Here is a 26400-nt window from a genome sequence, read left to right as displayed (position 1 = left end):
GTGTAATCAATATCGGGAACTATCAAACCAAATGTTAAGTCTGGAGGGCAGTAATGTGTCAAGCCCATAGAGAGCAACACACATAAAAGTTGCTGGTGAACGCAGCAGGCCAGGCAGCATCTCTAGGAAGAGGTGCAGTCGACGTTTCAGGCCGAGACCCTTCGTCAGGACTAACTGAAGGAAGAGTGAGTAACGAATTTGAAAGTTGGAGGGGGAGGGGGAGATCCAAAATGATAGGAGAAGACAGGAGGGGGAGGGTTGGAGCCAAGAGCTGGACAGGTGATGGGCAAAAGGGATACGAGAGGATCATGGGACAGGAGGTCCAGGAAGAAAGACAAGTGGGGGGGGACCCAGAGGATGGGCGAGGGGTATATTCAGAGGGACAGAGGGAGAAAAAGGAGAGTGAGAGAAAGAATGTGTGTATAAAAATAAGTAACAGATGAGGTACGAGGGGGAGGTGGGGCATTAGCGGAAGTTAGAGAAGTCGATGTTCATGCCATCAGGTTGGAGGCTACCCAGACGGAATATAAGGTGTTGTTCCTCCAACCTGAGTGTGGCTTCATCTTTACAGTAGAGGAGGCCGTGGATAGACATGTCAGAATGGGAATGGGATGTGGAATTAAAATGTGTGGCCACTGGGAGATCCTGCTTTCTCTGGCGGACAGAGCGTAGATGCTCAGCAAAGCGGTCTCCCAGTCTGCGTCGGGTCTCGCCAACATATAAAAGGCCACATCGAGAGCACCGGATGCAGTATATCACCCCAGCCGACTCACAGGTGAAGTGATGCCTCACCTGGAAGGACTGTTTGGGGCCCTGAATGGTGGTAAGGGAGGAAGTGTAAGGGCATGTGTAGCACTTGTTCCGCTTACACGGATAAGTGCCAGGAGGGAGATCAGTGGGGAGGGATGGGGGGGACGAATGGACAAGGGAGTTGTGTAGGGAGCGATCCCTGCGGAATGCAGAGGGGGGGGGGAGGGAAAGATGTGCTTAGTGGTGGGATCCCGTTGGAGGTGCCGGAAGTTACGGAGAATAATATGTTGGACCCGGAGGCTGGTGGGGTGGTAGGTGAGGACCTGGGGAACCCTATTCCTAATGGGGTGGCGGGAGGATGGAGTGAGAGCAGATGTACGTGAAATGGGGGAGACGCGTTTAAGAGCAGAGTTGATAGTGGAGAAAGGGAAGCCCCTTTCTTTAGAAAAGGAAGACATCTCCCTCGTCCTAGAATGAAAAGCCTCATCCTGAGAGCAGATGCGGCGGAGACGGAGGAATTGCGAGAAGGGGATGGCGTTTTTGCAAGAGACAGGGTGAGAAGAGGAATAGTCCAGATAGCTGTGAGAGTCAGTAGGCTTATAGTAGACATCAGTGGATAAGCTGTCTCCAGAGACAGAGACAGAAAGATCTAGAAAGGGGAGGGAGCCCATAGAGAAGCATCTTAGGAGTGAGACAAAGAATTATACTCATAGGAACCCAATAATAGACTTACAGATTGAACAAATGTGTTCCCCAAAAGTAGTCACCCAATGTGCATTTTGTCTGTTTGAGAAATACAGAAAATAGTTCCAAGTTTCAATTAACTTGCAAGTCAGCAGTGCTTGTTGCTGACTGTAAAACTGTAAGCGCATAAGACTGTTAGGTGACTCAGGGACAAAAGGTGTCCCGTCTTTAAGCTTGGCATCAGCCAAGGATTCAAAGCTTTTTTTGGTATGTGTCTGGATCAGGAAAATTATATAGAAACTTACATTCTGAAGGGCAGCCTATTTTGCAATTAAATAGAAAGACAGTATTTAACATGGAATCACTGATAAACCTACTCCTTTCAACCTACTTCCCATTCCTCTACTCTTTTGCTTCTATCTGTTTCTCACCCCAACCCCCACCACCATGCTCTCCCTCCTATCTTCAGTGGTTCTCAGCAGTTTAATGCTGGCAAGTGACAGGTGACTAGGCCCCTCACAACACAGCCAATTATTAAAGACAACCACTGCGAGTGGTAATACATTCTTTAAGACATGAGTTCAGCAACAACAAACAAGCTTCCCTAGCTGTTCCACCAGGCCTGGTGGAAAATTTACTGCATGTATGTTTTTATTCATTTTGTGTTTGTGGGAGCCAGCAGGAAGTATTTTCTTTTCCCCAAATGGGATTGAACTTTGACCAGGTTGGGTAAAATCATCAGATAAATAAAGTGTAACCAGAAGAGATTCTGCAAATGTCAGAATTTTTGAGCAACACCCAAAAATGCTGGAGGAACTCTGCAAGTCTTGGCCCAAAACTTTGGATGTTTATTGCACTCCATAGACGCTGCCGAACTTACTGAGTTCCTCCAGTATCTTTTGTGTGTTGCCAGAGAAGTAAGTAAAGTGATCTTTTTCAATGTCATATAGCACAGTCTACTTCCCACTTTAATAATGGAAATCCATACGGATAAGGGAGATCAGAGTTTTGTGAATGGTTTTATGTTAATCCAAGCTTTCTATTTTCATCGTTCTATGCATATCATGTTAATGGCTCCATAATGAAATCAGCAATGAAGAAATTAGTATTGGAAAGAAGTAAATGATGGAAGTTATATGCAAAGTAATCTGAGATTAACAGCTCTGATAAAGGTAATTGACTTTAAACATTAACTCTTGTTCCTCTCTCTGGGGATGCTACCTGACTACTGAGTATTCACAGCATCTATACATTGCTTTATAATGGTTCTCAAGCTGCCCTGTTTCCATTTTCCTTTTACAATGAACATTATACCTGGAGCAGCTATGTCATAAAAGTATTCCATGAGTTTCTGAATCAATGTATTTGCCTTTTTCATTCTCCAACTTCCTTCACTCAGGTATTCTGGCTTTCCCAAACCAGACTCAAGTAGATATATAGCAACCTACAGAGGAGTAAAACAAACAGTTTGAAATTAAAGTTAAATTGACAACTAGACCGTTTGGCAATAGAAAATAAAAACAAAAGCACATCTTGTACTCAATTTTCAAAGGACTATCCTTAGGATGGTGACCTTGAAGAGAATGCAGTGCAAATTTACTAGAATGCTAAAGAGATCAAGGCCTTCCATTTCAAACAGCAACTAAGAAATTAGTTTTGATTGTCTTAGAGAAGGATGAATAGGTAAAGATTTGATGGAGATACTCAAAATTATGAAACAAAGCACTCCGTGTGGTCTTTTTTACGTGAAGTTTCTCTATTGCTCTGACCTATTTTCTTGAGTGGATGAAAACTGTGACTTAGTAATAAAAGCTATCAATTCTAAGTCACTTCCAAATCATTTGCCATTCCTTTATGTCACTTGGTCAATGGACAGAAATATATTGCAACCATTAAGGCAGTGCCAGGAAATAAAGAGATTCAAGGAGTAGGTCTTTTGGAAAATGGAGGAGTGACATAACCCCAACAGGTGATAATATTATCAACACACTGGTGCAATGAAAGCACAGCACTATAAACATAGAAGGAGTAGCTCGCTCAGGCTACTGAGGAAGAATTGTAAAGGTAGAATAATTGCTTCAGCTTCATCAACCAAGGGACATGAAGCAGGATTTTCTCTTAAAATTAAGTGGAGGAGAGAGGGAAAGTAATTTCCATGTAAATTATTTGCATATACAGAAGCCAATGGACAAAACCAGCAGAATCAGAAAAAGCGAGAAACAGAAATAACTACAAAATAAAAAAACTGAAAGAAGGAACATAAAACAAAAAGAAAGGATACCAAGAGCGGGTGGAAGAGTGAGTAAAAGGGAGAAGGAAAATTAATTTTTTGAAAATCTATGCACATCTTAAATGCCAGCATATTGAGTAGAGTCCCATGAAGATGCAGGGAATCATAACAAAACTAAAGAATGTTCATTAAAATTAAAACTAAGTAGATGAAGCTGCAGTGGTAGGAAATTGGCATTGATCTGCAATATCGCTTTCTAGTATATCACTGAAATATTTATACCTTTATTTACAAATGATTTGGCAAAATACAGATTAGTTTGCCAGTATGATGAGGCAGAAATTCTTAAGTTATCAGTATATAATTGGGGAGAAAACATTTGTGTAATGTGATTACAAACTAAAAAGAGCAGAAAGTAAATAGAGGAGGGGGAAAACAAAACAGCCAGTCAGGAAGAAAAACTAAGAGTCAAGTCAAAGTTGACATTTTATTATAAAAATGAATACCTTCAATGTTTGAGTCAAAGTTTGACAATCTTCAATATTCTTTTGGAATAATCCAAGAACTTTCTTTTTTTGAAGCCATAATATATCCTCCAATACTGTATAACTGAGTGAACTTCTTACAGAGCCAATCACTTCTTCATGGCAATCACTCTCAGAGTCATCACATTCCTTCCTGACTGAAACTTGCAAATGATGGTCACTAGTGGTCTTTGACAAGCAGAGGGTGAGAGACAAAATGTTATCTGGAAATACTTGGCCTTCTGGAAGTTGGAGGGTGAACTGATTTAACTCTGCTCGCCACTCTTTACCTGGATGGCATGGTGAGATAGTGAGACTGGGAGGTGCAGAGGTACTTGACAGGAAAGCCCCCCCTTCATCCTCAATCTCAGTCACAGTGGAGATGTTTGATGATTCATTCAATTTCAAACTGCTCAACAGGAGAGACCCTGCCTCCCCCTGTTCTGGAAAACTTGTGTCTGCAGCCTCGGGATTGTTGCTGCTATCTGTTACAGCAAGTGTTTGGAGCTGCTTCAAGTCATCACACATGTTCCAACTAAGCCTTTTCTTTGCTTCCTCATCTACCCGCGTGGGGGCTGTTCGTTTCCTTCGGCTGCTCATTGTAGAGCACGTATGGAGCCGGTTGGCAGCTGAAACAAGAATATGAACAACATTCTCAGTAAAAAGGATGTCTGATGAATCCCATTATTACTTTCAAAACAGGAAAAACGCAGCAGACCATTTAATACCCATAATCTCCCTCTGCTATTCAATTAGATCGTGACTAATTTGTATTTTGATTTCAATTTGCTTGCATAATCCTTATATATTTCAGACCCAAAAACAGTTATTACCCCTCAACCATCAGGCTGTTGAACCAGAGGGGATAACTTCTCTTAACTTCATTCAAACCAACACTGAACTGTTTCCATAATCTATGGACTCACTTTCAAGGACTCCGCACCTCACATTCTTGATAGTTACATCTTATTTATTTATTGATATTATATTTTTCTTTTTTTCTTTTTGTATTTGCAGTTTGCTGTCTTTTGTACATTGGCTGTTTGTGTATCTTGTTATGTGCAGTCTTTCATTGATCCTATTGTGTTTCTTTATATTTACTGTGATTGCCCACAAGAAAATGAATCTCAGGGTTGTATATAGTGACATACATGTACTTTGACTATAAACTTACTTCAAGCTTTTTGAACTTTGAATATCTTTACTTCAGAAAAATCTAACTTCACCGCAACAAACATTTAACATTCATTAAAAAAAATCATAAGTCATCTCACAGCTTGAAAAATACTTTGAAATACTGAGCAAATAACAGAATTTAAAGTACGTATAGAGGCCAGATAGTGCATCTGGTCTGTACTGCTGTACATCTTCCAGGCCAGCCACCTTGTACACATCTTTATTTAACCTGCACATCACTCTAGATATAAATCCATCCAAATAGCTTCCATTCTTATTCATGTTTTTCTCCAGCTTTCCTCTGAAGCATCTATACCCTATAGCCAAAAGCCACATGTGATGTTTCAATGAAGTAAAATGACAATCTTACCTCTTTACAATTGAAAATGGAAACATATCCAGCACTCCTAAATGGCCTGTTGTTATATTTTCTTTCTAAGATGTGCCAGAATTCAACCCAAACTACAAATGTGGTCAAATTAGAGTGTGGTATAGTCATAGTAAAATATTGTCTCCTTTTACAATTATTTAATTTTAATGGCTAACATTCTATTACTTTTTTTTATTATTTTAGATCCATCTACAACATCTTAGACAAATATACACAAGGCCAGAAAATCCTAGTAGGTAGGAAACATCTATGGAGAGGGAAAGTCTCAATGTTTGATCGCAAAGACTTTTCATTTCACACACCGGGTCAGACTGAACTTTGAATACAAGTAACAGAGAATGACCCTTTTTGATGCAAAGCAGACAACTTTAAATCATGCCACCACAACATTTTTTTGTTTCATGAACCATGTTATCACTACACTTCTATTTGTAACATCTTGCTGGTCTTTATTTACTGTGTGTCATTGCCGTTAACAAACTTGGATTCATAGCACTCTGTTGTGCTATCCAGTTCATTAATAGTTCTATATATTGTGAGGGCTGAAGAGGACTTCGATGCAGAGGGATTTGCTGTCCTGATGATTCCCTTGCATGCAAGTCACGTAATTATGAGAGCTGATACTGTTACCTTTCATTGCCTAGAGAATTGTATCTGGATAAAACATGGGCGAGGGTGTGGACTATGTTTCGTTTGCACAGGACATTGCTGCCATTTTCCATGTGGGTGATCTGCTAGTTTTTGTGTGAGGGAGGGGGTTGGGAGTTTAGGGGTTGCGAGTTTTTGTTTTCTTTTTCTTTTTGTGCAGGGGAGCTGATGTCTTTCCTTTTGATGACTTCCATGGTTTTTCATTATTTTGTGGCTATCTGGAGAAGACGAATCTTAGAGTTGTATCCTGCATACATACAAACATAGAAAACCTACAGCACAATACAGGCCCTTCAGCCTACAAAGCTGTGCCGAACATGTCCTTACCCTAGAAATTACCTAGGGTTACCCATAGCCCTCTATTTTTCTAAGCTCCATGTACCTATCCAGGAGTCTCTTAAAAGACCTTATCGTACCCGCTTCCACCACCGTCGCTGGCAGCCCATTCCACGCACTCACCACACTCTGTGTAAAGAATTTACCCCTGACATTTCCTCTGTTCCTACTTCCAAGTGCCTTAAAACTGTGCCCTCCCTTGCTAGCCATTTCAGCCCTGGGAAAAAGCCTCTGACTATCCACACGATCAATGCCTCTCATCATCTTATACACCTTTATCAGGTCACCTCTCATCCTCCATCACTCCAAGGAGAAAAGGCCGAGTTCACTCAACCTATTCTCATAAGGTATGCTCCCCAATCCAAGCAACATCCTTGTAAATCTCCTCTGCACCCTTTCTATGGTTTCCACATCCTTCCTGAGGTGAGGTGACCAGAACTGAGCACAGTACTCCAAGTGGGGTCTGACCAAGGTTCTATATAGCTGTAACATTACTTCTCTGCTCCAAAACTCAATCCCATGATTGATGAAGGCCAATGCACTGTATGCTTTCTTAACCACAGTCAACCTGCGTAGCAGCTTTGAGTGTCCTATCGACTCGGACCCCAAGATCCCTCTGATCCTCCACACTGCCAACACTCTTACCATTAATACTATATTTTGCCATCATATTTGACCTACCAAAATGAACCACCTCACATTTATCTGGGTTGAACTTCATCTGCCACTTCTCAGCCCAGTTTTGCATCCTATCAATGTCCTGCTGTAACCTCTGACAGCCCTCTACACTATCCACAACACCCCCAACCTTTGTGTCATCAGCATATTTACTAACCCATCCCTCCACTTCCTCATCCAGGTCACTTATAAAAATTACAGAGCAGTCCCACAACAGATTCCTGAGGCACACCACTGGTCACCAACCTCCATGCAGAATAATGACCTGTCTACAACCACTCTTTGCCTTTTGTGGGCAAGCCAGTTCTGGATCAACAAAGCAATGTCCCCTTGGATCCCATGCCTCCTTACTTTCTCAATAAGCCTTGCATGAGGTACCTTGTCAAATGCCTTGCTGAAATCCATATACACTAAATCTACTGGTCTACCTTCATCCATGTGTTTAGTCACATCCTCAAAAAATTTAATTAGGCTCGTAAGGCACACTGACTATTCCTAATTATTCTCCAAATGTTCATAAATGCTCATAAATCCTGCCTCTCAGGATCTTCTCCATTAACTTACCAACCTCTGAAGTAACACTCACTGGTCTATAATTTCCTAGGCTATCTCTACTCCCTTACTTGAATAAAGGAACAACAACCGCAACCCTCCAATCCTCTAGAACCTCTCCCATCCCCATTGATCAGAGGCTCAGCAATCTTCTCCCTCACCTCCCACAGTAGCCTGGGGTACATCTTGTCTGGTCCCGGTGACTTATCAAATTTGATGCTTTCCAAAAGCTCCAGCACATCCTCTTTCTTAATATCTGTATCTTCAACTTTTTCAGTCCACCATAAGTCATCCCTACAATCGCCAAGATCCTTTTCTGTAGTGAATACTGAAGCAAAGTATCTCTGCCATCTCCTCCTCATACTCTAATAATAAAATAAACCTTTGAATCTTTGACATTGGTGGAGAACACCTCTAAAGAACTATGCACAGAATTTGTTTCCTTATTTAAGGAGGATGTTATTATATTCAACAAAGATAGACTTGACGAATATTTGAATTAGACAAGTTGCCCTACGATGAAAAGTTAGACAGGTTACTGGAGTTTAGAAGAGTGGGAAAAGACCTCATTCCAATATATAAGATCTCTGGTGGTTCCCACGTGAGTAGATGTACAGAGAATCTCAATCGGTGGTTATTGTAATGGGGTGAAGAGCACAGGGAGCTAGCATTTCAAATCAGTGGGTTGTCCATTTAAAAGGTAATTTTCTTTCTTGAAGACTGCTTTGAGTCTTTGGAACCTCCATGTCATAAAGGCTTGTGAAAGCAGAGTTTTTGAGCATTTTTAAAGCAGAGACAAATAGATACTTGCTAGGCTGGTAAGTGTGAGATTACTGCAGGTAGATGGGAATGTGTTGAAGTGACATTCAGATCAACCATGACCTTATGGAATTGCACTTGATGGACCAAAGGTCCTACTCCTGCTCCTAATTCCTATGTTGACAGTGAGTAGCTGGAGATCTCAGCAAAGATCCTTATACTATATCAACTAGATATTCTATAGGGTAAGAAGTTCAAGTTTATTGTCATTCAACAGTTTAAATGTATACCGTCATACGAAATGTTCCTCCACACCAAGGTGCACAATATAGTACATATAACTCAACCACAACATAATGCAATATTACCACAAATAATAAGGTGCATTTACAACACAAGTCAAAAAGTACAGAGTATATACCACCTGCACTTCATACGTGATGAGAGCTATGTGGTGACAGGGAGTTCAGTGGTTTCACGGCCTGGGGGAAGAAGCCGTTTCCATCCTAGCAATCTTGTCCTGATGCTACAGTACCTCCAGCCTGATGGTTGGGGTCAAAGAGATTGAAGGATGGGCAGTAAGGATCCCTGACAATGCTAAAAGCCCTGCATACACAGCACTCGTGACAGAAATATCTCGGATGGGTAGAAGAGAGACCCTGATGATCCTCTCAGCAGCCCTTGCAATCCTTTGTAAAGCCTTGCAGTCAGATGCCTTGCAATTCCCGTACCAGACAGTGATGCAATTGGTAAGGACACTCACAGTGTTCCAAAATGATCCGAATGAAAATGGTTGGAATCAGTTTGTTGCCCTGAGATATCACTGAACACCTCAAAGCAGTTCATGCTTACTAATTCAAAATCAGTTTCTACTCTGAAATGAAATACACAGTATAAAACAAAACAAAATGGGAACAAGTGCCCAAAGGTACTAATCTATCAACTTTAACCTGGAGCATTTTCACATTAAATAATGCCTGTTATTTAAAAAGCTATGTCTCTCAGTCTTGTAATGTTAAACAGTTCTTAATAAGTTCAGCAACAATTAAAAGCTTCAGTATTTTAAATTTACCTGATTAGAAGCAAATAATCCTCCTGCTTGTTTGGAAACCAGTTGGGAAAACAAAGGAATTCTTTTTACATGATGAATACTGCCATAGATGTCCGATTGTAGTAAAACAACTTCTTTTCATGCATACTGGAAAATCACAGGTGCAATATGCATTCAGCCTGCATCATCACCCTTCCACTATGATCATAGATAGCTGTGAAGTAAGAAATTAAAGTCATGCACAGGCTTTATTGCAACTTTTTTTTTAACATCTGCAGGTTAAACTTTTTATCTTAATAAAGCAGACAGGGAGCAGAAGATTTAATCAGAGGTCAACTTTTATAGTAAAATTTAACAAATTAGTTCACTTCCCTACATCCATCATCAGGGACTCCAGCCACCCAGGACGTGGACATGATGGCTTCATCTCATGTTCTCGATATTCATTGTTTATTTATTTATTACTATTTCTCTCTTTTTGTATTTGCATAGTTTGTCTTTTGCACGCTGGTTGAATATCCAAGTTGGTGCAGTCTTTCATTGCCTCTGTTATGTTTACTATTCTATAGATTTATTGAGTAGCGGTTGTATATGTAACATATATGTACTTTGATAATACATTTACTTTTAATTTTGAACACCAACCGTTTATCATTAGTTTTGAAAAGAATATACCAAACGTTTTTTTATAGCAGAAAGCACAAGGGAACAAATCTGTATAATTTCGTGACAGATTGTCACAACACACTTTCAATTCCTAAGGTACAGTTGAGATGCATGAAATACATTAGCGTTGAGTTAAACTTTTGGCGGGCAACTTCTCCATCCAGTGGAGAATGAAAATGCGGGGCAGTTTAACATCAGATGCGAAAGGTAGCCCCGTGGACAATGAAACGATCCCTGTGCCATACGAAAAGCCTCATGATAGTTGTTGAGCCAGACTCAAAGCAGCGCTTCTTTCCTCGTCTGCATCCCCCCTCCCTGTCATCTTGTTCTACTATTTGGTAAAATTGTTACTTACGAAGCGTTGCGATGATTGTAAATCGACGTTCTGCCCTGTAACCATGGTGACTACGGCCTGTAACAGTTAGACCTCAGGACCAGCCAGGGATAATCTTCCCGGAAGTCGGGTGCTTCCTCCCGGAAGTTGGCTGACCCAGCATTCTTCGCGGCCATGCATGGCCGGTTTGTGTCCCAGAAGATCAGCCGAACGCGTTGGCGGCCGGAGCCCGGCTCCAGTTTACGGCCGCCAGAATGTCTCGCCACCGGCTCCTGGGATGCGGAGGTACGTGGGCGTCGAGGCGGGAAAGTGGGAGTGTTTGTGTGGTGGAAGGGAACCAGGGGGCGATGAGGTGAGAAGTTTGAATGAGTGATGGAGGGGAGATTCGGCACCAGTGGAGGGGAGGGGAGGGGATGCTTTCCCGGGGGCGGAGAGGAAGTGGGTGGGGGAGATGCTTTCTCGGGGGTGGAGGAGAGGTGGGTGGGCGGGAAGATGCTTTCCCGCGGGTGGAGGGGAAGTGGGGGGGCGGGAAGATGCTTTCCCGCGGATGGAGGGGAAGTGGGGGGGGGGAATGCTTTCCCGGCAGTGGAGGGGAGGTGAAGGGATGCTTTCCCGGGGGCGGAGAGGAAGTGGGTGGGGGAAATGCTTTCTCGGGGGCGGAGGAGAGGTGGGTGGGCGGGAAGATGCTTTCCCGGGGGTGGAGGGGAAGTGGGTGGGGGGGGATGCTTTCCCGGCAGTGGAGGGGAGGTGAGGGGCTGCTTTCCCGGGGGCGGAGAGGAAGTGGGTGGGTGGGTGGGTGGGGGGGGATGCTTTCCCGGCAGTGGAGGGGAGGTGAGTGATGCTGTCTATGGGGGGGAGGGAGGGATCCTGGGAGAGACACTGAGTGCCTCGGCAACCTTGCAGCACCTGGTCTATAGCTTTCTGCCAGAGTGCAGATGCTACTCTAAAAATAAGCCTTTATAGCAATAAAGCCCTTCGTGGGTGTTTATGGTGAGAAACACTTTGGACTCTTCTTCCTTGTCCAACTGTTGGTAGACCTCAGATAAGTCTACTTTGCTGAAGTGTTTCCCTCTAGAAAGGTTTGCAAATATATCCTCTATCCTGGTAGAGGGTAATTGATCTACCTTCGGTACTAGATTGATGGTCATCTTGAAATTACCACAGGTCCTGACAGACCCATCCTTGTCTACTGGAGGACTGGCATTCCCCATAGGCTCCACTCAATCTTGGAAAGAATTCCTTCAGCCTCTGCGCTATCTAGCTCACCGGCTACATTATCACAAACATGCTCAATTCATTCTGTATACAGCAGCCTGTTATCTGTTGTGCAATCGAACACGTCTTTCCTTTTTGATGTAGCCAGTCATTTCTGCTTTTTTTCAAATTTATTTTTATTGTCACCCGATACTCACTGTTTATAAACCCACTACAGAAAAACATGCTGTGCCTCAACAGGTAGATAGTCGTCTTAAGTTCGTTTTAAAACTTACTTATCACCATTGTTATGTTTTGTAACTCCAAAAAACTAATCCAAAAAAAAAAGTACAAGAGCTGGGAGTTGGTTTACAACCAACACAACTTAATGAGGTGCTGGGTGCAGCTTGTGGGTGTTGCTGCTCATTCCAGTGCCAACATAGCATGCCCACAATGTTCAGAAAAAAAACACAAGCAACACCTGCAACAAAACAATCCCCGTTCCTTTCTCCCACCCAAACAGACAGTCCTCCAGCCCCAGGATAGGCCACCTTCAGTCCCAAGCTAATGATGTGTTTTTTTTCTCCCCAAGCAGCAGAACAAAGTGTGCCTTTGGGAGACACATGACATTGATAGCACTGAATCAGACCAGTTGCTTGTGGAGGACCCTGAACTGCTGTGTGAAATAAAGCACAATGGTGATGTCATGGATTTGCAGGTAACTGGTCAAGTTTGAAAGAGATTGTGCATCTTATTTCTTTGAGGAAATAATAGGCAGGATAGATGAAGAAGAATCAGTGGAGTTTGTTTATTTGGATTTTCAGAAGACCTTGGACAAGGTGCCACACATGAGGCTGCTTAACAAGATATGAGCCCATAGTATTACAGGAAAGATACAAACAGATGGGCCAACTGGGAGGAAGCAATGAGTTGGAATATAGGGGGCCTTTCTCGTTGGCTGCCAGTGACTAGTAGTGTGTCACTGCGATGGTGTTGGAACTGCTTCTTTTCATGTTGTATGTCAGTGATTCGGATGAAGGAATTGATGGCTTTGTGGCAAGTTTGCAGACGATACAAAGCTACGTGGAGGAGCAGGTAGTGTTGAGGAAGCAGCATGTCTGTAGAAGGACTTAGCCAGATAGGGGGAATGGGTAAAAAATTGGCAGATCGAATATAGTGTATGGCCATGCACTTTGGTAGTAGGAGTAAAGGTGTGGACTATTTTCTAAATGGGGAGAAAATTCAAAAGTCAAAGATGTAAAGTTACTTGAGAGTTCTTGTGCAGGATTCCCTGAAGGTTAACTTGCAGGTTGAGTGGGTGGTAAGGAAGGCAAATGCACTGTTAACATTCATTTTGAGGGGACTACAAAAGCAAGGATGTAATGCTGAGGCTTTATAAGGCATTGGTCACACCGCACTTTGAGTATTGAGTGCAGTTTTAAGCCACCCACCTAAGAAAAGATCTCCTGCATTGGAGAGAGTCCAGAGGAAGTTCATGAGCATTATCCCAGTAATGAAAGGGTTAACATGAGCAAATGATGTGTTTGGGCCTGTATTGGCTGGAGTTTAGAAGAATGAGGTGGAGAAATGAGATACAAAGCATGTGCCTTCATTATCAGTTCAATTTTACATTTTGTGCACGTGGGTTATATTTGTGTCTATACACCTGATCCCCACTGGTGCTGTAATTTTATGCCAACTCTCATCTATTATACTGTCCAACCACTGTCAATGTATAAAGGCAATGGTTTGTCTTTTTTTGTAGTTTCTAGATCAGGAGAGGATCGTCACTGCTTCATCTACGGGAAGTGTGACTGTGTTCCGACATCATCCAAACAACCAGGTAATGTTACTAAATCATGGCATTTTTTTGTCATGAAATCCAAATAGTCTCTGAAATTAAAGCAAGTTCATTGTTATGGGCATACAGGCCAGCAGAAAGTTAGCTATCTGCAGCAGTACACTACCTTACAACATGGCAAGCATGAATTGCATTAACTTAATGTAAATTATTCAGAACTTGCATGATTTAAAGGATAAATATAAATGACATGAGTACAAGTTAAGGGAAGTATATTCTGGGGTAGAGTTGGGGCTTTTGTTAGATTGATTCAATAATTTGATGGCAGTGGGGAAAAGGCTGTTGCTGAACTTTGAGTTGTGTGTCTTCAGGCTCCTGTACCTCCTGCGTAATGACAGCAATGAGATGCCCAGTTGTTAAGTCTCCGTATTGATGGATAATGACAGCAATGAGATGCCCAGTTGTTAAGTCTCCGTATTGATGGATAACACCTTCCTGAGACATTGCCTCTTGTATATGTCCTTGCAACTGTAACCGTGATGGAACTGGTCGAGTTCATCACTCTTGCATTCCTGTGCATTCGTTTCCATACCAGGCCACAATGCAACCAGTCAGAATGTAGAAGTATTTCAGAGGTTTTTGATGACATGCAGAATCTTGTAAGCCTCTCAAAACATAGAGATGCTTGTATGCCGCCTTCATCGTGGCATCTGTGTGCTGGCCCATAGTAGATTCTCTGAGATCTAGGCACCCACTAAAAGAAAATCTTATCACATTACTCTTAACGTGGTTCTGTACTTTGTCTTATAAAGATCCTGTATCATTTGAAATTTAGTTTTAAAAAAACATTTAATTGCTTAAGAAAGAAAGAACTGGTTCCTCTCCTTCCCTCTATCCCATGGTCAATGGTTCTCTCCTGTTAGATTCTTCCCAGCCCTTCACCTGTTCTGCTTATCACCTCCCAACCTCCTGCAGTTCCTCCTCTCTCCCCCCCCACCCCCCACACACACACACTTCGTTTCACTTATCACTTGTTAGCTTGTACTCCTACCCCTTCAGCAGCTTTTCCGGCATCTGCCCACTTCCTTTCCCGTCTTGGCTAAAACATTGACTGTTTATTTCCCTGTATGTAGATGCTGCCTGACCTGCTGAGTTTCTTCAGCATTTTTTCTGTGTTGCTAAATAATCAGATTGTTCTGTTACAAACCAGAAATGACTGAATTTTTTTAAACTGAGTGTACTATCTTCATCGTTTCTGTATTTTTTTATATATATTCACTAAAGCCAATATCATGCATGTTTTCAGAACACATTTTCTGTTTGTTTTTTTTTCCTGTAGACTCTTTCGGTCGCCCAGCATTGGGACCGGGTCCACTATCATTCCAATATCAGCACCCCCTGCACCAGCCTGGCTTGTAGTGGTCCTGAGATTATTACTGTTGGGGAAGATGGCCGAATCAACCATTTCCAACTTGACTTAAAGGAACCAGTGCGGACTATAGGTGGGTGAAGGAAAATGTGGCTGAGTTTAATAAGGAATCCTGCATAGCAGGACAAATCAAATACCAACAGGTATGTTTAATGTGCCTGGCTCCTCAGTGGGAAGGCATCAGTATGAGATGGGTTGGGAATGGGAGACTTCAGACTCAGAAGATAAGACATAGAACAGCATAGTACCATAATGCTGTGCTGCCTTCAACGTATTCTAGGATCAGTTTAACACATCCCTCCCATATGTGTCTGAAAAGAGGATGCTGTCCAAGTTGCATGCCATCTTGGACAATGTCACCCATCCTCTACATAATGTACCGGTTGGGCACAGGAGTACATTCAGCCAGAGACTCATTTCACTGAGATGCAACACTGAGCATCGTAGGAAATCATTCCTGCCTGTGGCCATCAAACTTTACAACTCCTCCCTTGGAGGGTCAGACACCCTGAGCCAATAGGCTGGTCCTGAACTTATTTCCATCTGGCATAATTTACATATTATTTAATTATTTATGGTTTTATATTGCTATATTTATACTCTATTCTTGGTGCAACTGTAACGAAACCCATTTTCCCTCGGGATCAATGAAGTATGACTATATTGCCCTCCATTTTTCTTTCATTCATGTGACTCTCTCAGATCTTCTAAAATGTCTAATGTACCTACCTCTATCACCACCCCTGGCAGCACATTCCTGTTACCCACTGTTCTCAGTCTAAAAACTACTGACATTCCCCCCTCATACTTTATTCCAATCACTTTAAAATTATGACCCCTCATATTAGCCAATTTATGCCCATTTGAATATCAATTTTTTGGCAGCCTCTAACTTCTATATATACAAAACAACTTTCCTTACCAAATGCATACATTCCAATTTTTTCTTGTACTCACACCTGTCGCCACACCTTGTTCTTCTGTTCCCTTCTTTTCCAGTCATGATGAAGGGTCCGAGCCGAAATGTTTACTGTTATTCCCCTCAGTAGATGCTGCCTACCTGGCTGAGTTCCTCTAGCATTTTGTGTGTGTTGTCGAAGATTTCCAGTATCTGCAGAATCTCTTGTCTTTGGTTCAATTGGGATTGTTTATGCTAATTGAAGTATTTAACTGTCAATTGCATAGCTGCCATATTTGAAAAGTCAAAGGTTGTAACACCAGATTGAGAACTTAAAGCAACTATTTCCAATGTGGCCATACAAACTTTTAGCAGTCCCTTTCCCTTTAACATGATTTTTAAGATCTACTATCAGGTATAAATGAAGGTATTGACAGAATACTCCACCCATTGATCCAACCACCATCCCCCACCACCACTACATCTACATCAGCAACTGCTCCCCACAGTCCCTCGGCGTCTTTCGTCCACCTATGCACTGCCATTTTACACTTGCACTCCATACTATAAGCTAATATATCTTTATACAAGTTATTCTTGTATATGGCCACACAGTTGATTATACATTGTGCTTTATAGGATTGCTTTTACATTTGTGTTTTTTTTTATGCTGCATCAGATCTGGATATTTCGTTCTCCTTTATACTCCTGTACTGAAGGATGACGATAAATAATTCTGAATCTTGAGCAGAATACCTGAATGATTTAGCTGATTGTTTATTGTCATTCTTCAGTATGCAAGTGTAAAAATGAACAAAATGATTATTTTTCCAGGTATGATGCAGCATTAAAAAAAAACACCCAGCATATAAAACACAATAAATGTATAAACAATCCTATAAAGCACAATGTACAAGTAACTGTTTGAGTGTAGCATGGATTATTTTTGTCAGAACCTTGGTGTAGCATCCAGGAAGACACTGCTGCACTGTCAATAGTTTCTCAGGACTCTGTTGAGAGGATTGGTGGTCAAATCCTTGGAGTAGAACACAAATGCAGCAACTGTTGCTGATTAAGCCATGGCTGGCACGTGCTAAACAGATTAATAACACCGTAAGACATTGGAGCAGAACTAGGCCTTCGGCCTGTTGGGTTTGCATCATGGCTGACTTTTTTTTTTAATCCCTGTCAACCCCATTCTTCTGCTTTCTCCCAGTAAATTTTGATGCCCGTATTAATCACCTCCACTTCACTTACTTACCTCCACTTTAAATATACCCAATCACTTAGCCGTATGTGACAATAAATTCCACAGTTTCATCACCCTCTGTCTAAAGAAGTTCCTCCTCATCTCTGTTCTAAAGGGATGACCTCCTTTTCTCCCCCACCATAGTAAACTTTGTTCCCACATCCACCCTGTCTAGGTCTTTCAATGAGATTTCTCTCCCCACCCCACCCCATTTTTCTAAATTCCAGCAATTATAGGCCCAGAGCCATCAAACATTCCTCATACATTAATCCTTTCATTCTCAGGATCATTCTCATGAATCTTCTCTGGACACTTGCAAAATGAGAGCAGGCTTTCACAATAATGCTCTATCTCATAAGGCATTTTTGCTGGAACAAAATTTGTATGAATATATATGTTTGGCTCTTTTGTTTGTTTAGAAAAGTGGACCTCCACATCTCAACTTATTATTTCTTTTAATTTTCAGACAATGCTGACAGTAGTTCACTCAATGCAATTACCTTTCTGCGGACAACAGAGATCTTGACAGTTAATTCCATTGGACAGCTGAAAATCTGGGATTTCAGGCAGCCAGGAAACAAACCTTTACAAATATATTGTTTGTAAGTTCAACAGCAATGGACTGCTTTGTCGAGCTCCTACACTCCATCCGCCAAAAGCAGAACTTCCCAGTGGCCGATCACTTTAATTCCAATCCCCATTCCCATTCCAACATTCTGGTCCATGACTTCCTTTTGTGCCACAGTGAGGACACCCTCAGAGTTGAGGAACATCACCTTATATTCCGTATGGGTAAATGCCAACGTGATGGCATGAATATTGATTTCATAAAAAAAGCGTTTCCTCCCCTTCTATCCCCCACTCTGGCCTCTTACCTCTTCTCTCCTGCACATCACCTCATCCTGGGTATCCCTCCTCCTTCTCTTTATCGCCAGCCCTTTACCTTTCCAAACTACCTGGCTTCATCTATCACCTTCTGGCTATCCTCCTTCCCCTCCTCCCACCTTTTTTATTCGGGTTTCCTCTCCCTTCCTTTCCAGTCCTGAAGAAGGGTCTCGGCCTGAAATGTGCTGCCTGACCAGATGAGTTCCTCCAGCATTTTGTGTGTGTTGCTTTGGATTTTCAGCATCTGTAGAATTTCTTGTGTTTATGTATTTAAGTCTATACCTGTTGCAAGAGGTAATAGAAGACATTGCAACAAGATAGGGGTGTAGATAATTGTAGTTGCATAGGCAACAACTTGCTTTGTTGGCGCCTTGAAATCTTTTTGTCTATAATATTTCTAACACAAACATTAAAGTAAATGCATAACATTCTTTCAAAAATGTTTGAGTGGTATACTGATTGTACCATTGTAAGAATATGAAGTTGTGAAGTGGAGTTCAGACCAATAAATGTAACAGTAATTTTTTGAAGAAACACTTGAGTCTGCTCAAAATTGCTGTTACTCTCCTGACTTCTCTCTGATTCCTTTTTTCTTAAAAAAGGCAATGATTCGAATCAGGTATGTACACAATTTTGGGCATTGCCTCCATAATTGTACCCGAGGAATTGGACATAGGCTCTAAGTCTTCACTTTGAGCAGGAAAAGAAGCTCTTTATGGTTTTTGAACAGAGTAGTGAAACCACCAGTAACTGATGTATCTACTGTCGGGACATTTGAATGTCATGCCAAATAGATCATAAAATGGTTAGAGCACAAACGAGGCCGGTTAGCTCATTGCATCTGATCCCCTCTCGATTAGTGCAATTTACTAGTTCTGCACCCCTGGCTATTTACTGTAACCTTAGAATTTTTTTCCACTTTGTGCACCTCCTCCTGCTGTAACAACCAGGTGTTCAGAGTCGCCAGCCATTTTAATTCTGCTTCTCATTCCCACACCAACTTGTCTGTCCAAAGCCTCCACTACTGCCAAGTTGAGGCCTGACACAGATTAGAGGAATAGTACCTTGTATTCCACCCTGGTAGTCTCATGAACTTTGACCTTTTTTTCTTAAGTTTGCTAACCACTGTTGCCTGTTCCTCCTCCTGTCTCTCTTTATCCCACAGACCCCAATACCCCTTCTTTCCCCCCTCTACCTTCTTGGTCTGCCCATCGTCCACACATTCGTCTCTCCAGTCCACTGCTCACCACCTTCCCTTTATTCCATAGTTCATTGTCCTATCAGATTCCATCTTCTTCAACCCTTTGTCACTTCAACCTATCACTTCCCAGCTTCATACGTTATTCTCATTCACTCCTACCCCCACCTGCCTATCTTCCCCTCTCTGCTGGATATACCTATCATATGCTAGTTATTGCTCCAGCCCCTATCCCCATTCTTTTATATGTTGTATCCATTCTGCAGAAGAATCTCGATGAAATTTGAGGGCAATCACTTTTCAGTGCTGGTGATTATTGAGTGGGGTTCAATTCACACCGCTATCTGTAAGGAGTTTTTAACTTTCTATCTATCTTTGTGTGGGTTTCTTCTGCGTGCTCCAGTTTCTTCCCACATTCCAAAGGCTTGCGTGGTAGGATTAGTAAGTTGTCGGCATGCTTGTTGGCACCAGGAGTGTCCTGACACATGCAGGTTACCCCCAGCTTATACTCAAGACTGTGTTCGTCACTGATGCAAACAATGCATTTCCCTATGTTTTGATATTCCAGTTGACGTGATAAATAAAGCTAATCTTAATCTATTTCCCTTCATTGGTGATGCCTGACCTGCTGAGTACCTCCAATATTTTGTGTTGCTTCAGATTTCCAGCATCTTCAGTCTCATGTAGATCCCTTTTATAATCCGCACAAGCCTCCTTCATCTCACCCAATTATACTTTTCCTTTCTTTGCACACTTGTCCAGTTTTCCCAGAAATACACTGATGTCATTTGCCTTTTCTACTTATAATTGCAAGTTCTTCATTCTACTACTTTTAGGATGTAGTTTCTCCTACTTTTTTTTCCCTGTTGGATGGAGATGTATATAATAATTTGGTTGTCCTAGAGTTAATAGAAGTGCTTGCTTACTCTTTTTTTAAAATTTCTGATGGCTTGTAGCACAGATGAGCGAGTGCCTCTGCACTGTGTAGACAGGCATCCGAACCAGCAGCACATAGTGGCAACAGGCGGCCAAGACGGAACGCTCTGTATCTGGGACGTCAGACAAGGAAATATGCCCATCTCTGTGTTGGATGCTCATTCTGCAGAAAGTAAGTCTGATTCTTTTCATTATATCGACCCTCTGATGGCTGAGAATGTCCATCACTAACTGAATTAGCAGTTAAATTTGTGAATTTGAAGGTTACCTCCTTAAGTTCCACTTTTTGGTAAGGGAGATATGTAATCCTGAATTGAAACTTGGACTGAAAAGTCGGAGTCCATTTACATGACACTGAATTATTCTCAGGAGGAACCTCTTTAGCCAGACTGGGTAAAATGTGGAATTTATTACCACAGGAGATAGATAAAGCAAGTAACTTGGATATGGTAGGAAAAGTAGTTAAGGGAGAAAAGGAAAGGCTATCCTGAGAAGGTGAGATGAACTAATATGAGAGAAGAGATCTGTGAAGTATGAGTAAGTATTGTCCAACACTTCTCTGCGGTATGCTGTTACCTTACGTTTACAAACAAGTCCTGTAGAACTGCATGGATGTCAAACATATTGTAAAACTCTAATCCTACATCCCATTGTTCAACAACACATGAGATTCTGCAAATGCTGGAAATACAGAGTAACACACACAAAATGCTGGAGGAACTCAGCAAGTTGAGCATCATCTATGGAGAAGAATAAAGAGCTGACATTTCGAGCTGAGAAGAGTCCAACATTTCTGTGTGTTACTCCCATTTTTCAAATCTCATAGTTTAGCAAGCTAGACCTCTAGAATGTGAGCAGTGTTTATGACTGGAGTTGGGGTCAGAAGTACAGGTAGGTTTGTGACTAGAACCAGGATCCAAAGCAATTGAACATTTCTCACTCCCCTTAAGTTCACTGGAAAGTTTATTTTTGTAATATTTAACAGTGAAATAAAAATGTATTACAGTTATTAACAGTAACATGCAAAAGTCTATTTGCTAGTTCAGCATCACTGAAGTTCAGAAGGTGTACGTGATTATCAAAGTTTTCCTCTAATAATGACAATTGCCTTTGGCTATGTTTACCTGATATTGGAAGTCAGTAAGGTGTGTATAATTTAACAAATAGTTTCCTATGAAGCACGTGAGAAGTTTTGGTGTTGCAAAGCACACCATAGAAATGCACCCCTTAGGAATTAATGTATTTATACTGATAAGATGCCTGTCTTCCAAATTCAGATCCTGCTCTATCATCCTATTATTGCCTTCCCCTCAAAGATGCTTGTCATTTTGACCCTGTTGAATGCATTGTAGATCTTCACGTCTGCTTCAGCTTCTCACTAAAAGCTAGCATTTGGTAGGCACATCTCGTTTCTCATTTGGTTGTCCTTCCCACACTTGGGTTTCAGCAATGTCTGGCAAGTCATGTGGATTACATTACACCAACTTTGTATACTAGCCGCCTCCTTGCTTCTTTCAGGTTAAAGACAAATGTGCCTTAAATGAACTAGTATAATTGTTTGTGTATTGTGCATTAGGAAGCTTATCACTAGAGGGCTGCATCTTTTGCAATATTGCCTGATAAAGTATCAGGTTCTCAATGGTTTGCATTTTTATTAACAGTGTGGGAAGTTCATTTCCATCCTTCCAACCCTGACCATGTCTTTACGTGCTCCGAGGATGGATCTCTGTGGCACTGGAATGCATCTATTGTTAATTCTGAAAAGCCTTCCTTTCTTCAAGGTATAAACTGCATTAGTTGTTAATATTGATTGTTGATCTTAGCAATTTTTTAAAATTGAATTTTGTCACCCTGGGTCAAAAATGCTATAAACAGAAATTTGATTTTCTTTTTTAAAAACTGGGTCATTTTTATAGATAAAATATCTGAAAAGGTAAATTTGATGTTTGGGTATAACTGATTTGTGTGTGTCCAGGACAAGGAAGCGGGCAAGAAAAATCATTGGGGACATTATGTACCTAGCAAACTCCCTTTTCCAAATTCTCCCTTCTGGAAAGTGCAAACTTAACGCCATCTTAAAAGTTTCTTCCCTCAGGCAGTTAATCTGATCAACCATTCCATTCCTCCCCCACGCCCCCTCAGCTATTATCTCAGTCACTGCAGTGCACTGTAAGCACTTTAAACCACTTTTTATAATGCTGTTATTGCATTGTAAATGCATGTTGGTATTTATGCACATTTTATTCCACATCTATACATTAACCTCTGACTTATTTTTATATAATTCTTTATTCTTTCTAATTATTGAATGTTAGCAACACACCACAGCAAAATTGTAATTTATGTAAATACATACACTGAATACGTCAATCCTTGAGTTCATCTTTACAATGGTGAGCTGCCTCAAAAGAACAAAAACTGTGTGCTTTATTTCTTTGGCGGTGTTGAGAATGCACTGTTAAAGCAGATCAAACTGTTAATTGTAATGGAAGCAAAATTCAGTGGCCGAGCAGAAAACTGCATTTTCAGTTTTCAAACTGACCATCTGTAGTTTTTGCTTGGCAATTGAAGCATTGTGCAAGACTAGTGATTCTGAAAGTTGGATGTTAGTTCAGCTGAACTTGCACTGGGGCATACACATGCATTCACATTCCTGATGTCTGTTAGTTTGAGAGTCTGTGGCCAGGGACTGGAGGCATCCTGAAGAAGGGTCTCGGCCCGAAACAGTGACTGTTTAATAGTTTGACTAGGTACATTTAATGTCAGAGAAATGTATACAATATACATCCTGAAATTCTTTTCCTTCACAAACATCCACAAAAAGAGGAGTGCCCCAAAGAATGAATGACAGTTAAATGTTAGAACACCAAAGCCCCTCCCAAGCACAAGCAGCAGCAAAGCAACAACCCTCCCCCCGGCCAGCAAAAAAAGCAACAGTACTCCTCCCCCCCCCCACCAAGCATCAATAAGGACACAGACTTGTAGTACCCCAAAGACTACTTGTTCACCCTGTAATTCGACACACCACAGGCTCTCTCTCTCTCTCTCTCTCTCTCTCCCTAATAAAGGAAAAAGAGGTGTTCCCGTTTCACAGTGAGAGGGGAAACATAACAAAACAACTCGCTGATTTATGGTGTTAAAAATCTGTAGCGTCACTTCTTCCGAGCTCTGTGCCCAAAGAACTCTGGTCTCTAGGCACACAGCCAGCAGCCAGCTTGCTGCTTTCGATCTTCCATCTCCCACAATGCACCAGTTTTCTGCAGCGGCACCGACCTCGAGTCCGCCCGCCCCCAGGGCCACGAAGTCCTGGAACTCTGAAGGCATGGTAGTCTTCTAGGCCACAGCCTAGGTTTATTGAATAGCAGCCAGTCGTGAGACCCGAGAGCGGGTCCCATTTCCACAAAGAACTGAAGTCAGCGTGTAACTCCAGGTCAGGGTCTTCAAAAGAACCTTGAAAGGGAAAAATAGAAATATTAAAAATAGAAATTGAGCTGTTTCTGAAGATGCAAGCAAAGGAGTCGCCATCAGGCGCCATTAATCCTCCTAAGCTCCACTCTCTTCATTTATTTCCTTAGATGCTCTGACCTGCTGAATTCCTCCAGCATTTTGTGTCTATGGCATATTCTGGGTTCGGTGGCCTTTGTGGGTGAGAAAGGGACTTGTTTTAATGTTGATGCTTTGTTTTATTGTGTTATACATTGTGAATATGTTGTATTGGCGCTGGAATGTGTGGCAACAACTGTGGGCTGCCTTCAGCACATCCTCTTGGTGTGTTCCTTATTAACACAAACATAAGCATGATAAATCTGAATCTGGAGGGTGTTCCATTGTAAAATTATGGCACTTAACCTTTTCTCTTGTGTTTTCTTAGGTAAAAGAAACTTCGCATTAGCTGATCCGGCTTCCCAGGTTGACATGAACCAGTCAGTGACCAGTGCATGGGTCACCAGTGATATTACAAAAGGAAAAGTAGATGCCAAAAATCTGCTGTCAGATTACATCCTGTCAGTCAATAGTTTGGATGTTGTGGGAGAGCATTTAGTCTGTGGGACAGATGCAGAAGCTATTTACATTACCAGGGATCTGCAAGTCTGATTGTAAACAGATTCAAATTTCTGAACATGAACCATTGCTCTTAAAATCAAAAACTTGCCAGTGTGCAGAACAATGACAAGCACACATGGATTACTTTAAATAAAGTACCCTTCAAAACTGCCATGCTCATGTCTCATTTAAAACCTTGTGTAAAAGACCACATTGAGTTGGAAGAAAGGCCATATCTTTTAGTCACAAACTCGTATCAGCTTCAGTATGTATCAAGTAGTCCTGTATTTTTAATCTGCAGCTATAATTTATTGGTTTCTACTTTGTACTGCATGTTGAATTTGCCTTGCATGTTGAATGCTGATCTATATTGAAATAGAGATATGGGTACACAAGGATCTGTATATGGGAAGTAGGGTCATGGTAGTGTAGCAGCTAGTGTAATGCTATTGCAGCACCAGCCTCCAGGGTTCACTCTCTGCAAATGTATGTAAGGACTTTTTACGTTTTTCCCGTGACAGCGTGGGTTTCAGGCTTCCTCCCACAGTACCAAAACTTGTGGGTTAGGCAGTTGTGGGCATGCTACATTGGCACCAGAAGCATGGCAACATTTGTGAGCTGCCCCCAGCACATCCTCACGTTGATGGTCGGTGACACTAAACAACGCATTTCACCGTATGTTTCCATGTACATGTGACGAATAAAGCTAATCTTTGGCGATTTTTTTTTTCCTCTTCATTGTTTCTGCTTTTTCTTATTTGGTCATACAACTGAGGTAATAACCTTCAAATTATAGCAACAGATTTATGCCCAGTTCTGGAAATCAATCAGACTCAATTTGCAATAACTATATATGACTGTGTTGGCATGTGGCCAAGTGGTTAAGGCATTCGTCTTGTGACCTGAAGGTCGCTAGTTCAAGCCTTGGCTGAGTCAGCATGTGTGTACTTGAGCAAGGCACTTAACCAACATTGCTCTGCGACGACACTGGTGCCAACCTGTATGGGTCCTAATGCCCTTCCCTTGGACAACATTGGTGGCGTGGAGAGGGGAGACTTGCAGCATAGACAACTGCTGGTCTTTCATACAACCTTGCCCAGGCCTGCGCCCTGGAAACCTTCCAAGGTGCAAATCCATGGTCTCATGAGACTAACGGATGCCTATTAATATGTGAACTATTTGTATCTATTAGAGCAGGGGTCCCCAATCTTCTTTGCACGGCGGACCGGTTTAATATTGACAATATTTTTGCGGACTGGCTGACCCGGGGGGGGGGGGTGGTTTCAAGTGCAACAGTGCCTGACAGAATGACTCATTGTCTTGTTTATTATTTATTGTACTGCCCTGCACTGATTTGTGCACTTTATGTAGTCCTGTGTAGGTCTGTAGTCTAGTGTAGTTTTTCTGTTGTTTTGCGTAGTCTAGTGTAGCCTTGTGTTGTCTCACTTAGTCTAGTGTAGTTTTGTGTTGTCTCATGTAGCACCATGGTCCTGGAAGAATGTTGTTTCGTTTCTACTGTGTACTGTACCAGCAGCTTATGGTCAAAATGACAATAAAAAGCGACTTGATATCGTTTCATTTCGCCAAATTATATAATTTCCTCGTGGCCTGGTAGCACATGTTTTGCGGCTCGGTACCAGTCTGCAGCCCAGTGGTTGGGGACCACTGTATTAGGGCATATTTAATGTGGTGTAAAGTTCCAGTGGACCTCCAAATGAGAGTAATTTTCTACACTGAAAGAAGCCTGTGGTATAAGTGATCAGAGTTAGTACATTTAGTGGGTATTCATGTTTAGGGAATTCCAGAGTTTGATGTGTGGGGCCAATGGCAGGAAGAGGGACCAATAATGCAAGGGAGGAGATTTGTGGGTTTGTAGTTTGGAGGAGGTAAGAGATAGGCAAAAGAGAAAAGGGTGTAAATTTTAAAATGGGTGTATTTGGCCTGGAACAACATAGACACAGGGAGTCGTAATATTGTATTACAGTGG

At 41.8% G+C, this 26400-nt stretch overlaps 2 protein-coding genes across 3 annotated transcripts in view; one reads left to right on the top strand and one right to left on the bottom strand.

The window, feature by feature from the left end:
* Positions 1-10915, bottom strand: part of shprh (SNF2 histone linker PHD RING helicase) — a 71461-nt gene extending 60546 nt beyond the window's left edge. For both annotated transcript variants that reach the window (XM_063039997.1, XM_063040007.1), the window contains exons 1-4: positions 10801-10915; positions 9801-9993; positions 4171-4817; positions 2749-2878 (exon numbers count right to left, since the gene is read on the bottom strand). In XM_063039997.1, coding sequence (XP_062896067.1) covers positions 2749-2878; positions 4171-4788 — 748 coding nt within the window. In that variant the 5' untranslated portion in view covers positions 4789-4817; positions 9801-9993; positions 10801-10915. The remainder of the gene's footprint in view (positions 1-2748; positions 2879-4170; positions 4818-9800; positions 9994-10800) is intronic.
* nup43 (nucleoporin 43) lies at positions 10910-25150 on the top strand. Its single transcript, XM_063040019.1, has 8 exons — positions 10910-11064; positions 12569-12691; positions 13739-13816; positions 15114-15276; positions 17817-17952; positions 20390-20541; positions 22031-22150; positions 24241-25150. Exons 1-8 carry the CDS (start codon positions 10954-10956, stop codon positions 24462-24464), a joined length of 1107 nt encoding a protein of 368 aa, XP_062896089.1. The 5' UTR covers positions 10910-10953; the 3' UTR covers positions 24465-25150.
* Positions 25151-26400: the final 1250 nt, after the last annotated feature.

The sequence above is a fragment of the Mobula hypostoma genome, chromosome 2 (genome assembly GCF_963921235.1).
Source record: "Mobula hypostoma chromosome 2, sMobHyp1.1, whole genome shotgun sequence".
In the NCBI taxonomy this organism is placed as follows: domain Eukaryota; kingdom Metazoa; phylum Chordata; class Chondrichthyes; order Myliobatiformes; family Myliobatidae; genus Mobula; species Mobula hypostoma.
This window is presented reverse-complemented; position numbering and strand designations above follow the sequence as displayed.

What these genes read in the sequence shown, in the direction of transcription:
- nup43 (XM_063040019.1), top strand. Translation starts at nt 10,954, where the DNA reads ATGCATGGCCGGTTTGTGTCCCAGAAGATCAGCCGAACGCGTTGGCGG. An exon ending in GACATCATCCAAACAACCAG is followed by an intron (nt 13,817 to 15,113) that starts GTAATGTTACTA and finishes TTTTTCCTGTAG; the next exon opens with ACTCTTTCGGTCGCCCAGCA. An exon ending in GGAACCAGTGCGGACTATAG is followed by an intron (nt 15,277 to 17,816) that starts GTGGGTGAAGGA and finishes TTTAATTTTCAG; the next exon opens with ACAATGCTGACAGTAGTTCA.